The sequence below is a fragment of the Podarcis vaucheri genome (assembly GCF_965113315.1).
Source record: "Podarcis vaucheri genome assembly, chromosome: 4".
In the NCBI taxonomy this organism is placed as follows: Eukaryota; Metazoa; Chordata; class Lepidosauria; order Squamata; family Lacertidae; genus Podarcis; species Podarcis vaucheri.
The window spans coordinates 87,675,733-87,691,086 of NC_138762.1; the positions used below are offsets into that span (position 1 = coordinate 87,675,733).

General features: G+C 42.4%; 1 protein-coding gene across 7 annotated transcripts in view; it reads right to left on the reverse strand.

Moving 5' to 3' along the window:
- The window catches only part of FARP1 (FERM, ARH/RhoGEF and pleckstrin domain protein 1), a 184,874-nt gene that overhangs the window by 146,459 nt on the left and 23,061 nt on the right, over nucleotides 1-15,354 (reverse strand). For all 7 annotated transcript variants that reach the window (XM_082218578.1, XM_082218581.1, XM_082218580.1 and 4 more), the window contains exon 2: nucleotides 1,067-1,261. In XM_082218578.1, the coding sequence (XP_082074704.1) occupies nucleotides 1,067-1,237 (171 nt within the window). In that variant the 5' untranslated portion in view covers nucleotides 1,238-1,261. The remainder of the gene's footprint in view (nucleotides 1-1,066; nucleotides 1,262-15,354) is intronic.

Here is a 15,354-nt window from a genome sequence, read left to right on the forward strand (position 1 = left end):
TAACACAGGAAGTCTAGATGTGAAGTGCTGGAAAATATGGAGGGTGTGTGTGTCAAACTACCTTTGCAGAACATGTTGGGATTAACCCAAACTCTCCTGAACCAGTTCAAGTCAAGAGCATTTCCACACAAAGGGCAATATGAGGGACAAGCGAGTTGATTTGAGTGGTTGAGCTCAGCTGAGACAGCACAAGAAACTGAAGCTCCTCCCCAACCCTGCCAACAGTTGCAGTACGAGGGAATGGGGGGGTACATTTCTCCTTTTTCTTCACTTTTTCACTATGACATGATTGGGGAGAGACAGATAAAGAGACAAAAAAAACCCACAAAAAAACCAAGTCCTCTGCTCCATCATAAATTTGCACCACATCCAATGAATTTTGCAGGGTTCCCCACCTGTTAATCTGAACTGCGCTTAGAACGATTCTGTAGAATTCTCTGTATAAATAATGTAATAGAAGCATATTTAGCCCCTTTATATATAAGGACCACACATGACTTGCAATCACCACTTGTTTTCATGAATGGCAAGGAAGCAGGTCAGTCCTTTCCAGCTCAGCGCATGTTTCATTCACAACTAATTCGTAATGTGTGTGCACTTTGTATCAGTGCCCAAATGACTAAGAGTATTGTAAGAAGTGGTCCTCAGATAACCGAAGTTATGTAACCACCTTTGTCGAGGCAATGGAAACAAACTCATTAGTGAGCCATTTATGAACACAATGTATTATATTAAAAAGAACAGGGATTCCACTCCAAGATTGTCAAAGGAGCTAATTGGTTTGTTAGTTTTTTTTAAAAAAGAACCTTTTCATTTAAGATAATTTAATTCATTTGCATCCTAGTATTTTGGTGCGACTGTCTATGATTAAAGCGTTGGTTCCTAAAATGGAAGAGAATGCAACATAATACCAGCCTTTAAAACGTACACTTTTCTATGAGAAATACAATGGGTAACTAGATCCTCATTGCAATTTCAAACCATGTGTACATTAAACACAAAATACAAAAGTAATATTGTGCACAATAAAATTGTAACCAGCCAGCAATAAACCAATAAATCTTACCGGAACTTCAAAAGCTTCCTGTGCATCATCCAGCATCTGGACTTTGATAGAAATAAGTTTTCCTGTAGGGGTTGTGGGCATTTTTTGTCCATGTTCCAAAGTACTGATCCCGGCATTTTCCTGAACTCCTAACCGGGATCCTGCTGTTGTCCTCTGCTCCACTTCACCCATGTTTGGAGGAGCTAGTTTCTATATCTGTTAATGGGAGAGAAAGAGAAAGAAAACATGAAGCCACATTACTTAAAAACTGTTCAAAGACAATAATGCACACAGGAATGTACTACTTCACACCATTTTGTAGTTGTGAATTGTTTTACTTTTGAGCAAAAGATGCACACAGTATCTGTCCTTGTCATCTTTTTGCTTGAACCCCCTTAGTATCTTGCTGGTGTTGTACAATCCGTTGTAGGTCTTCTCAGAAGTAAGTCCCGCTATTTTCAGTGGGACTTAGGAAATGTGTAATGGCTGCAGTCTTGGTTTATTAATTTTATAAGTAGTATCAGCCAGGCACTACATCTTCTTACATCATTTCGGATTGTGAAATGAAGAGGAGCAGGTACCACACACCTCAAATTGTTTCGCTGATCTCCTTGCACTCCAGAAGGAGGAAGAATCAAGAAATATATCGTATCAACCCTCAAGATACCAAGAGATTAGTGCGAAGATCTGCAATGCCACAAGCATTATAAAGACAAGCTAAGCAGTAATTGGAGGGAGGAAATATCTTCACTTTCACCAGTTGCAATGTTTGCAATTCTGTGTGGCCAAGCTCACTCATAATTCTAAATGCAACATGTGCAAAAAAACTAAATGAACAACAACTACTACTTGTTCAAAATGCCATTTAACTATGAAAAGTTCCATGTCTTTACCAATCAGAACCTGAAACAATTAAATGATATATATGCCAAGCAGGTCCAACGGAAAGGTAGATGGGATACAACTAGAATCAAACTGCACCAGACTTAGAATTAGCTCAGAAAAACTTAAGCAGTAATGGAAATAAACAAACTTGTCTTTTTCATGCCCTCCCTCCCCTCACATAAAAGAACATAACCAAATAGGGGAGATCGCTGCATCACTTTGGAAGAAAATGCCCCACCTTTTATTACTGCATACTTGAAAGCAAACTCAAGGATAGCAAACTATTTCAAAGACATAACTTTAAACGAACTTCTAATTCTTCTGCAATCTCACATTTTTCTATCTTCCATGGAAAAGCCAATTGTTGATGCAACTGATCTTGCCTTTTTTATTACTTCTGTTGCTTTATCGTTTGATACATAATGCAAGGGCCCTTGATCTGATCTGTCAAACCATATATATATATATATATATATATATATATGCAGGTTTTGGTGTCTTCGGGTGTCTTCCCGTGTAAGAGTCGGGGTGTCTGTGCGACGTTTCGACGAGGTCTCACTCGTCATCTTCAGGCTGGTGCTTTCGGCTTCTTGTTACTGGAACAGAGCCTGTTCCAGTAACAAGAAGCCGAAAGCACCAGCCTGAAGATGACGAGTGAGACCTCGTCGAAACGTCGCACAGACACCCCGACTCTTACACGGGAAGACACCCGAAGACACCAAAACCTGCATTCCTATACCCGTGAAAATCTACGAAAGCATATATATATATATATATATATATATATATATATATATAACCTCGATTATTTTTATCCCACTCTTTTCTTTTGTTTTTCAAAACAACCTGAGTCTGAGACTGAACCTGCTGCTACCATCCACAGTATTTATCTAGCTGGGTAATTGCCTTTCCATCTCTCCTGGACTTGTATGCCCTGATCGATGATCATTAACAAGCATGTAACAAACAGGAGGAACAGGAATTTAACTTTCTGGCTGAACAAACATACAGTAATAATAGACCCAGCCATTCCCGTCGTTTTAAACACAGTCATAGCGCCAGGGATCAGAAGCAGGGCAGAACGGCAAAAAAGGAAATGACTGCTGTTGCTGTTTTTTAATTCATTGTTATTCATTATTTCATATTAGCATGTGAATTTAACAGCCTAAATAATGCAACACTGACCTAAAATACAAATTCTACCACTAAAGCACCTATGCTGATATGTGAATCCCTGGGCACCAGCAGACCAGTGGTTTTGTTTCTTGTTTTTACAAACTGTTTTCCAGTGAACCTTAACTCTCCTGTTCAGAGCAGGACCTGTGAGTTGGTAGAAAGCCAAAGGTTCCAGCTAGCTACCAGGTACAGCCAAATTTTGTGGACCTTGCTACTGTCCATCCTTTGTACAGTCCTAGAAATTAGATGTGGCAACAGCTGCTTATTTAGTGTAATTCAGCACATGCAAATTAGTTCTGTAGAATGCACGTTCCATTCAAATTCAATAATTCTGCCTTAGTATACCAAGATATGTAGGACAATTAAAAATAATAATAATCATATTACAAAATCTCTTTAGAAATACTTTCAAGTTTTGCATTGTTGTAAACAAATCAATTATTAATTTGGAAAACTAAGGACTGCTTTCTAGGGGTTATTTTCTTCTCTTCTGCTTAATTAACACAAACAGAAGAGACTCCTGGTCAATTTGGTAGCAAGCTAGAATGAACTTCTGCCTTGCTATTAAAGCTGATGACACACAAAGCAAAAGAATAAATATTTGCTTGTTTCACTGGGGCAGTGAATAAGGATATCACTGAAACAATAGCATGCCTATCAAGGGCCAATTTGGTACCCTCCAGCTGTTTCGGACTACAACCCTACAAGCCATGCCCCAGATGGCATGGCTAATGATCAGGGATGCTGAGAGTTGGGCCTCAAAATGTCTGGAGGGGAACAGGATGAAAAAAGCTGCACTATATAATCCCCAAAACCTCCCTGCTTCAGAAAGCTCCAAAAACAGGCACTTAATGGGATAAGAGTTTTTTTCCCCCATATTGTCCCTAGGGAAGTATCAGGCGAAGGCTACAAACTCATGCAGAGAAATGTGAACAATTGACATTTATTTATATTCCTTGATCCTAGCAGATTTAACCCTCTTTTCAGGTCTGGGCCAGGCAACATCAACCACCATGTACAAAGAACCATGGAATCAGAGACTTCTGTTGATCTTCTTCTTCCTATAATAGAGAGGGTTGGGAGAGAAAATACATGCCCTCCCAGGGGCTACTGTTGGGAGTGGGCCTGAAGGGAAGCAAGGCCCCAGGTCTTGGGTCTGCTGATGGTGGCGGTGCGGTAACATGAGATTAAAGAGCAGCATTGTACAGTACCAGTCAGCTTGGGGGATGTGTGTGTGGAAAAGCGGGAACAAAACATGAGAGAGAGTGGCCTCACTGTTGGAGGGGGACAATTTTGCCTGCAACTACTTCCTGCAATTGCTGTTCCGAGTTTCTCTGCCTCCAAATTAAAAATAAGCAAAGCAGTCAAGTAGACAATTATGTAATAGGCCACGTAAAATAAAAAGGGTTCATCTGGTCTTCTATAAGAGTCCAAGGCTGGGTAAAGACAGAACATTTCCTTCAAGCAGAAGGCAACTACAGCAAATGCTCCTTCTAGCAGATTACTATCTCACCTGCAATAGGGGTATCTGAATTCTTTGGGTAGTTCATAGAGTAAAGGTAAAGGGACCCCTGACCATTAGGTCCAGTCGTGACCGACTCTGGGGTTGCGGCACTCATCTCGCTTTATTGGCCGAGGGAGCCAGCATACAGCTTCCAGGTCATGTCGCCAGCATGACTAAACCGCTTCTGGCAAACCAGAGCAGTGCACGGAAACGCCGTTTACTTTCCCGCCAAAGCAGTACCTATTTATCTACTTGCACTTTGACGTGCTAGGTTGGCAGGAGCATGGACTGAGCAACGGGAGCTCACCCCGTCACGGGGATTCGAACCGCCAACCTTCTGATTGGCAAGTCCTAGGCTCTGTGGTTTAACCCACAGCGCCACCCGCGTCCCTGTTCATAGGGTAGTCGCCTCAAATATTCCTGATGCAGGCCATTTACGGCTTTAAAGGGTCAAGATCAGCACCTTGAATCTGGCATTGAAATGAACAAGAATCCAACACAGCTCTCACAAAACTGGTGTAATACGCTCCATGTCTAGGGCCCAGACAACAACGAAACATTCTGGACTAGCTGAGGTTTCCTTCTCATCTTCAAGTGCAGCCGCACAGAGAGTACTTTAGGGTAGTCAAGTTGAGAAGTTGCTACAGCATACAAAATGAGGGCCAGTTTCTGCACAGACTTCGTTTCTGCCAAGCTAGCTCTGTCATCTGTGTTAGTGTCTGAGCAATTCATCCAATGCTACGGATCAAATCAAACGAAGGGGGTGCTCTGGTTGAGGTTTTCCCCGCAGCTTACGATGCTTAAGGGGTGTTTGGTGTAGTTACACAGCCTTCAGAAGTCTCCTAATTTCTCTCTCTTCATTTGAGGTTTCAACCTCAAGGCAAACAATGGTTGGATACTAATAAGTTTCCATCAGAGCAAGTTTACATTATAAAGATCCATTATGCAAGGGCTGCGCTCCCCAGAGGCGTTCATTTTGTCCAACTAAACAAAGAAAGGTTTCTTCAGGAGTTGATGTACTGGAATAGTTATTCAGCTCAGTATGATGTTAAACACATAGGAAAAACACAGGGATAGAAAGAGCAACAAAGGTCTGTAGCTTAGCAGCTAGAATTTTTTAATATTGCCCAGAGGAAATATACTAAAAGTGCTTCTGAGCACATGCAGAATTCCCTTCCCTTTCCACTGAGCAAGATCAGTTCACCACCCACAGAATTACAGAGAACTGCTTAATAGCCAATGGATTGGTTTTCCATAGGCCTAAGTCCCTGTCCTTCTCTTTTTAGAAATTACACTCCCCCACCCCCAATTCCCTTGAAAATATACTGCAAACAACTACAAACACAGCCTTTCTGCCCAAAGATTTCAGTCCTGGTTTATACCCTCCAACTCCTATCCAGCTGCTTTTCACAAAAAACAAACGCACCCCCCTCAAGAACAAAGCAAAGAAGAAGAACAAGAAGTCTGCACAAAAACTTTGTTCTACATGAACTGGCTTTTGCTTTGGGGTTGTTGTTTTTTTGTAACTGGATCTCAAGCAACTGGAGCAAGTTTGGTGTTTTCTCAAAGTAAGTGGTGGGGAGAGATTTCATCCAGTGATGGAAGCCAGCTGGAAGCGGTCTCTGCAGCAGACAAGTCCCAAGGAAACGGAGGGGGTGGGGGAGGTTGGACAAGGCAAAACAACTTTCCTGAAGTGGAGAAGTTAGGAGATTGCAGCAGAGAGTAGCAAACAAACACTTGCAGAGAAATGGGAAGTAGAAAAGGAGTTTAAATTTGATGCTAGCGACTCCTACTCAGTCAATCAATTGGGAGTACAGCAGGGGAGTGGCAGAATTAAAGCCTTGCAGCACAGTTTAGCGGAGCTTAATGGGGAAAACTGCTAGCAGTTACAAAATACAGAAGGGCAAAATACTGACTTCTCTTTTCTCAGTACTCCATCCCAAGCTCTGGCCGCCAGAATTACATTCCTGGTCACCATGGCAACTGTGGCAACCATATTTGTGGGGTCCTGGATTCAAGCCGAAAAGAAATTTGAGGACAGACAGACATGCAGGAAGTGTTAGAAACTGGGATAGAAAAGCTAGGAGCCAAATGGCTCCTGCGATCTGGGTTGTGGGCACCAAAACAGAATGTCTAGTTGCCATTGGTGTGTATGGGTGTGGGTGTGTGGGTGTGTGGGTGTGTATAACACTTTTTATTAATTTTATAACCATGAACTAATACGCAATTCACATAAGTGACACTTTGTTAATATTACATTTTTAACAGAAATTGTTAATACATGTTTAATTTGGTGTTTACAATAAAATATTGCTACCATACTTCAGTTTGCAAAACACTTTACTTGTTATTGTTCAACTCCTTAACATATAGTCTGTCGCTAAAATAAATTTTGAGGCTTCAAAGCACATACCATACATTTCAGTAATCATTGAGTGTCAGGCAGGTGCAAAAGAATGGCACCAGACTTTTTGAGGTGCTTGCAAATCGAGAATCTTTAAGTGCGAAGTACCCCTGGCGCCCTGCTAATTTCAAACCCTGCATACAGGAGAAATATAAGACACCTGAGGCCCTAATTAATTATTGTCCAAGGTTTAAAGGTCACTAGAAACAACAGGGAAAACGAAATAAGCAGTTGTGCAAGAGCAAGTGGAATAAAATTTAAGTAAGCAAAGACAATGACTGTGCTTCTTAAGAATTTTAAAACTAATCCGAATATTGTATTAAAATGTAATGAGATTTGAAGTGTTGCAGTTAAGAACCATGTGCAGGAACATTTCTAATAGTTGCCTGTTAAATTATTTAAAATTAAATTTAATTAATTCATTTAAATCTAGCTTAAAAGCAGGGAGCGAAGGCAGGATTAGATTTTTTTTCAACCACTGGACCCGTCACTGGTCAGATTTGCACAACACACTGAGCATATGCTTAAAATGATTTAATGTGGACACATAGTGTGCCAATACACACTGCTTAAAAATTCTCACTCCACATCTGTTGCTGCTAGGAAACAAGCCAGGGTACAGCTTGTTGCAACATTTGAACCTTGGGCTTGTGGTTTGTTTCTGTCCAAACAAACCATAAATGATTAAATCATGGTTAACCCATATCTATAGGTAAAGGGACCACTGACCATTAGGTCCAGTCGTGACCGACTCTGGGGTTGCGACGCTCATCTCGCTTTATTGGCCGACGGAGCCAGCGTACAGCTTCCGGGTCATGTGGCCAGCATGACTAAGCCACTTCTGGCGAACCAGAGCAGCGCACGGAAATGCCGTTTACCTTCCCGCCGGAGCGGTACCTATTTATCTACTTTCACTTTGACGTACTTTCGAACTGCTAGGTTGGCAGGAGCAGGGACCGAGCAACGGGTGCTCACCCCGTCACGGGGATTCGAACCACCGATCTTCTGATCGGCAAGTCCTAGGCTTTGTGGTTTAACCCACAGCGCCACCTGCGTCCCGAACCCATACCTATAGGTGCCCACAAAACTTTACCGTGGGCACAGCTTGTGAACAGACTTTACAGTTGAGATACATACAGCGTTCTTTCCAATTTCACCTCAGAAGCCCAAGTGTGAGTCTGTCATGCATAAACCTTTGCTGCTTCATTCTTTAGAGATCGGGATGAGGCAAAAGGGCAAGAGGCTTTACAAGTTAAAACAAAAACAAAAAAACCAGCTCCTTGTATTGTGCATGAAACACGCAATTCACCAGAGAACCACAGCTCTGCTAGAAAATACTCGCAGTGGAGCTCACCTTGCCAAGAGGCAGGTCAACATGTTCCCAGCAGCTGAAGCTTCCAGGCAATAACAAGAAGCCCTTCGACGAATGCATTACAGTACTTGAGCCTCAAGGTTACAAATGAGAATAATGAGACACAAATATCAAAAGGAACAGGAAAGATAAGGAGCCCTTGCTAGTCACTTCCAAAAAGTGATATAATTAGCTTCAATACCCAGAAAGATTTTGCTTGCTTATTTATTGCAAATATGTACAGTGGTACCTCGGGTTAAGTACTTAATTCGTTCCGGAGGTCCGTACTTAACCTGAAACTGTTCTTAACCTGAAGCACCACTTTAGCTAATGGGGCCTCCTTGCTGCTGCTGCTGCGCCGCCGCTGCACGATTTCTGTTCTCATCCTGAAGCAAAGTTCTTAACCTGAAACACTATTTCTGGGTTAGCGGAGTCTGTAACCTGAAGCGTATGTAACCTGAAGCACATGTAACCCGAGGTACCACTGTATGTCCCACCTTTCTAGTATATATGTAATACTCAAACTACCCAAGTACATGGCATATTACATCCCCATTATGATGAGAGAAAGGAGCACATATGAATGTAGGGCGGCCAATTCTGTCAATTCAGTTGACCTCAGTCAGTGTTGGCTTGAAAGTCTTCTGCAGCAAAGTGAACAATCTGCTTCTTTTTGCTAGCGGCACACCAGTGTTAGAAACTGAGATATATAAGTTAAGTGCCAAATGGCATCTTAAATCTAAGTTACAGTCGCCACAACGGAATGCCTGTTCGCCAGGGGGCTGGGACTAGGTGACCCTTGGCGTCCCTTCCAACATTACAATTCTATGATCTCAACGGCATCGCTTGACTGTAGCTTGCTCTTGCAATAATTCACTTGTCCCAGTATGCAAAAAGGAGAAACACACACAGTGGAAATGGTACTATGGACTAAGGCAGAGATTTTGAAAAGGTGGTTGCCAACCTGGTGCCGGGAAATCTCCACGTAGTCGCAACTGGACCCACGCCAGTAGCAAAACGTGCCTGGAGCCCAGCTAATCTCTAACACTGCCACACAGCTATGCATTCTATATTGACCCAAACTGGAAATGCAACTACTGGTTCACCGTACAACACGGATGAAGAAACATGTAGCTGCCAATATATTCTGAGCTTCATAGAATTTTTAGAAGATTGGGGCAAGGGTCACATAGTAGACTGGTGCTGCCAAGGCAACCTGCAAGTCCTCTGGAATGAAATACAAAAGCAAAACACGACTCAGGCTCCTTCCCTAAACCTCAGGCCTTAGTCACCCTATCCTCTGCTAACTGGGAACTTAATGGGGGGGGAGGAAGTTTCTCTCCTAAAAAACATTTGCCTTCCCTTCATGTCAGGAATTCTGTGATAGAAATTAGCCAGGTGCCACTTTGCGAGTGGCATGGATGCAATTGTGACCACATGGAGATCTCTGGAGGCTGGGTAGGCGACGAACGCCTCCATCTGGCTGGCCCCTCCAGTTTTCTTAGGCAGGTAAGCAGAAGAGCTTATCTACCGCACTTGTATCCCACCTTTTTCTCCAAAAAATACATGGTTCACCCCCTTCCTACAACAACCCTGAGAGCTAGGTTAAGAGGCCATGACTGGCCAAGATCACCCGGTGAGTTTCAAGACTGAGTGGGGAATTGCACTCTGATCTCCCAGGTCTGACACTCTGAACACTACATCACATTGGTTTCCTAGAATACTTCTATTTGGGGCAGCTATGAGGGACACGGGTGGCGCTGTGGGTTAAACCACAAAGCCTAGGACTTGCCGATCAGAAGGTCGGTGGTTCGAATCCCCTTGATGGGGTGAGCTCCCGTTGCTCGGTCCCTGCTCCTGCCAACCTAGCAGTTTGAAAGCACGTCAAAGTGCAAGTAGATAAATAGGTACCGCTCCGGCGGGAAGGTAAACGGTGTTTCCGTGCGCTGCTCTGGTTCGCCAGAAGCGGCTTAGTTATGCTGGCCACATGACCCGGACGCTGTACGCCGGCTCCCTTGGCCAATAAAGCGAGATGAGCGCAGCAACCCCAGAGTCGGTCACGACTGGACCTAATGGTCAGGGGTCCCTTTACCTTATATAAGTAGACAAAAAAAATATGGGGAAAGCAAAGTGTAACTTAGAGAAGGATCTGAAATATTCTCCTTGAAGCTTGAATTTGTTTTATTCTGGGTTTTTTTAAATGCAATGCGCTTTTGAAATCTTTTCTTTAAAATATAAAGAAGTATAGAAATGAAATGAACAACAACAACAACAATAATAAACGTGATGGGGGGGGGGGAATGGTGCCTTGACATTCTGTTGCAACAACCGTAACCTGGGGTTGGGGTGCCATTAGCTTATACACCTGAATTTCTAACACAGGGTGGTGACAGGCATTTCAGTACTCTACAGTGCTGAAGGCAAAGCATGCAAAACCTTATGAGTGGCAAAAAGCCAAGCAATGTTAAGAGAAGGGATTGATTATCTGCGCAAAAGACAGCGAGAGGAGAGATAAAGAACCAAAATTTATCAGCTGAGCCAGTGTCATCTCTCATCATGTAGGAGCAAATATGAAAGGCTTGACAGATTTGCCTTTATGAAAAGGAAAAATAGATGCTTTAGAAGAGGCTGCAAAAAGAATCCCCACTGAGTTTTGATCGGCAGTATGATTTTAACTTCCACATTTGCTTGTTTGGATGTTTCAAGAACACAGCCCTACTTTCCTACTGTGCACAGCATAGAACATTTTTCATCATCTAATTAGAAAAAGGGCATTCATCCAAAGCTAGACTCTGGTTAACGCCGAAACGAATCCACAAAAATAAAAATAAAAGCTATTTTAAAACGTATTGGCACCTAGGATCAATATTTAGCAGCTCAAAAGAGGAAGTATTTTTAGTTTCCCATCTCTCCAGAAACACTGCGCTCACTGCCTGCTTCAAATCCAAATGATTTCTGGCACTTAGTCAAAGTATGTCTAAGCTTGTATTTAGTGTCGGTCTGAAAAGCACATTTAAGGAGCGTTTTACTAAGTTGTCAATCTTCCGCTTTCCTTTGTATTCAGTTACAAAGTAGGGACATTTAAAAAGTAACAAGCAACAGAAATACACATTGTGTTCACCACAATGTAAATGTAAAGTCCGGGGGGGGGGGGCGTGTTCTTCCAGTAACATGAAAAGCAGCAAATGACTTAAGAGTAAAGGCACAGATAGGTTTCAGTTCCATCACATCAGATACAGCTTAGAAATTCTACATACCATTCTGCTTCGCAGTGTAAAATCCAATTTACAACAACACTGAATCTCTACAAGTTCAATGGACCTACAAGAAAATGTATTTAGGATTTCATCTGAATCTTACAGTTCCGCTCTCAATCAGCTGAGTAACCAATATTACCCATGTGCTATCATTGCGAAGATTTTACTGATTCACCATTGGTTTGTGAAAACCAAGGTGTGCCTTCTGTAAAATTTTAGGCAAGCTTTTCCCCCCCAAGTCAGCACTTACCAGTGTTGGCCAAAGTTGGGTCTCCAGCTGTTTTTGGACTACTCCCATCATCTCTTGCTTGTAGGACCAGGGGTCAGGGATGATGGGAGTTGTAGTCCAAAAACAGCTGGAGACCCAACTTTGGCCAACACTGATTTACAAGAATGTCTTTTAACGCTGGCATTTTTTATATATATACCATAAATAAAACTGTTGTATCAGCTGGAAGATTTTGTACTCACACACACACTCTTTCATGTGAAAGCCAAGCAAGATGTGCGTAACGAGTAATCAGATTTCTTTCCAGGCATCACTGTGGAAGAATCCAGACATGTGTGCCCAGTCCCCAAGGAGAATGTAGACACCAGTGCAATGAGAGAGAGAAAGGAGAAAATGCCATTCACATAGGGCTCTTTGAGAACAGGATACTGAACTTGATGGGCGATTGGCGTGGTTCAGCAGGCTTTTATCGTTTGCATGGAATAGAGCCCATTTTATCAGATACAATATGGAAAGTCATCAGATGTATAGATAAAAATGCTCATACAGGGTTCCCCCCAACCCCCCCATCTATTTTAACATATGGCCAAAAGACAAAACAAACAAACAACAACAACATGTGTATTCTAGTACAGTACTATACAAGCGGACAAATGAATTCAATATTCAGGGAAGATACTTTCATTTCTTGCCAGATGGCACAGGTTGCACCAAATTCACAACGGCATACACCCAAGGTGCTTTGTTTTAACTTGGCATTGCCGCAGATCTAAGTTTACAGTTGTTTCAGGGAACAGAAATGAAAACCAGGATCTTAAGTACCAAAATTAGCTGCTAGCTCATTGAGACGGAAAATAAACAGCTTTCAGTTATTCTCACTATATTACAATACTGCAATAGTAGTATGCATGCTAAGTGGGATTTTTTTGGTAAGTTTTGGAGTGTACGAGGCTCTGCTGGTTCAACAAGGCTGTAAAGCCAGGAATGCAAATCACTGCTGCTAGAAAAGTGATGCCAAATCACAGCACATTTCAAAGGGTTAATTTGATATATTAGATGTTCAGGACAGCCACACAACGTGTAAGTCAAACAGTAGTCCATTTTCATTGCTAATGGTGTGAAAGAATTCCTGAAGTGGAGAGCAAGAGATACTACTAATGGACCATTTTAACACCGCATTTAAGAGGAATAAAGCTAATCAAAATGGAAATGTGCTATACTTTACGTTGAATTTGTAGGAAACCTACACAAACAGCTTCAGTGAGAAATATTTCCTAAGATGATAGAGGGGATGTTGTTTTTTATACATGTGAAGCACTGTAAAACACACACAAAAGGGTATGTTTTTTTACATGCTCTACTACTGTGCCACTCTGCACACATAAATGCTGCAACACATACAAGGGTAGATGATCAATTTAGTCCAGGAGTGAACTGGTTTTAGTTCAACTTTGTTGTTGCTGCTGTTTAGTCGTGTCCGACTCTTCGTGACCCCATGGACCAGAGCATGCCAGGCACTCCTGTCGTCCACCGCCTCCACAGTTTGGTCAAACTCATGCTGGTAGCCTCGACAACACTGTCCAACCATCTTGTCCTCTGTCGTCCCCTTCTCCTTGTGCCCTCCATCTTTCCCAACATCAGGGTCTTTTCCAGGGAGTCTTCTCTTCTCATGAGGTGGCCAAAGTATTGGAGTCTCAGCTTCAGGATCTCTCCTTCCAGTGAGCACTCAGGGCTGATTGCCTTAAGAATGGATAGATTTGATCTTCTTGCAGTCCATGGGACTCTCAAGAGTCTCCTCCAGCACCGTAATTCAAAAGCATCAATTCTTCGGCGATCAGCCTTCTTTATGGTCCAGCTCTCACTTCCGTACATCACTACTGGGAAAACCATAGCTTTAACTATACGGACATTTGTTGGCAAGGTGATGTCTCTGCTTTTTAAGATGCTGTCTAGGTTTGTCATTGCTTTTCTCCACAGAAGCAGGCGTCTCTTAATTTCGTGGCTGCTGTCACCATCTGCAGTGATCATGGAGCCCAAGAAAGTAAAATCTCTCACTGCCTCTATTTCTTCCCCTTCTATTTGCCAGGAGGTGATGGAACCAGCGGTCATGATCTTCGTTTTTTTGATGCTGAGCTTCAAACCATATTTTGCGCTCTCCTCTTTCACCCTCATTAAAAGGTTCTTTAATTCCTCCTCACTTTCTGCCATCAAGGTTGTATCATCTGCATATCTGAGGTTGTTGATATTTCTTCCGGCAATCTTAATTCCGGCTGGGGATTCATCCAGCCCAGCCTTTCGCATGATGAATTCTGCATATAAGTTGGGTACTCCAGCATAATCTAGGGTCTTTCACAGGATTCTACGACACACAGTGGCCTCATTAACTATGGTTAGTGAGTCTCATCCCCTAAAAGGGTTTAGAAATAGCATTCAAAAGTAACATGGAGATCCCTACTGGATCTCATTCGCTCCATTTGGACCTCATGCTAAACTGTGGTATAGCAAGACATGAACGAAACTAGCCTCCTCCTAGACTTATGCTCTTCCCTTCTCATACGGCCAAGAGGAGAAGCTTAGAAGCTTTCATTTCTGCTTTTAGATAACTGTGGCTTCAGATATTATTGAACCCATGGAACTATTGTTAACATTACTTATGGTTAATTTAAATAAGCTAGCTTCAGAAACCATGGTTGGCTTGTTTTAACCAGGGTTAACTAGAAGCAAATGTGAAAGCTTCCAAATTCTTCCCCTTTGCTGCATAGGTTAAGGACAAGGAAGCACTTCAAACAATGAGATACGCTCCTGGTCCTTAATTTAAATCTCCCATGTAGTCTGATATTCCGTCCCACATACTGTGTAAAACAATTTGTTTTCAAATGTCTAATCTGGCAGAGGCATCTAGCCTTCCCTTTGGATTTCAGGAAAATAGCACACATTTTACCAGCAATATTTGACCTCAAAATATGCCAGCATCCTTTGGATAAACACAGCTGTCACACTACAGACTAAATAGACAATTATTTTTCTCAGTACTCTAGTATCAAAGCAGTTCTCCACCTTCTGATCTGTACCCACCTCCCAACCAAGCACAAAAGAACAAAATTAGACAGCGCAGTTCTCTGAACATTAGAGACAAAGCCAAAAGAAAAATCAAGATTTATAAACTCACAGGCCAAGAATGCAAGGCTGTATACATATAATAGTTTTCAGAAAAGTGAATGCGGTTTGAGAAAGAGCTTGCTATAGATCCCTGTTCAACCAAGTTTCCAAAATATAAAACCTACAAAACATATTTACTAGGTGTCATGGACTGGTTGGACGAAGAGGAATGGTGGGAGGAACCAGCTGGGGAACTCCCAAAGGGAAGTGGTCAGAGGAAGAGGAGGGAGAAGATTTGGAGGAGGTGTCGGAAGCTGAAGAGGTAACAGGGCTTGCTGAGCAGGGAGAGTTCGTGGCAGAGGAAAGCCCAGAATCAGAAGGAGGAGATGAGAAGGACCGAGAGG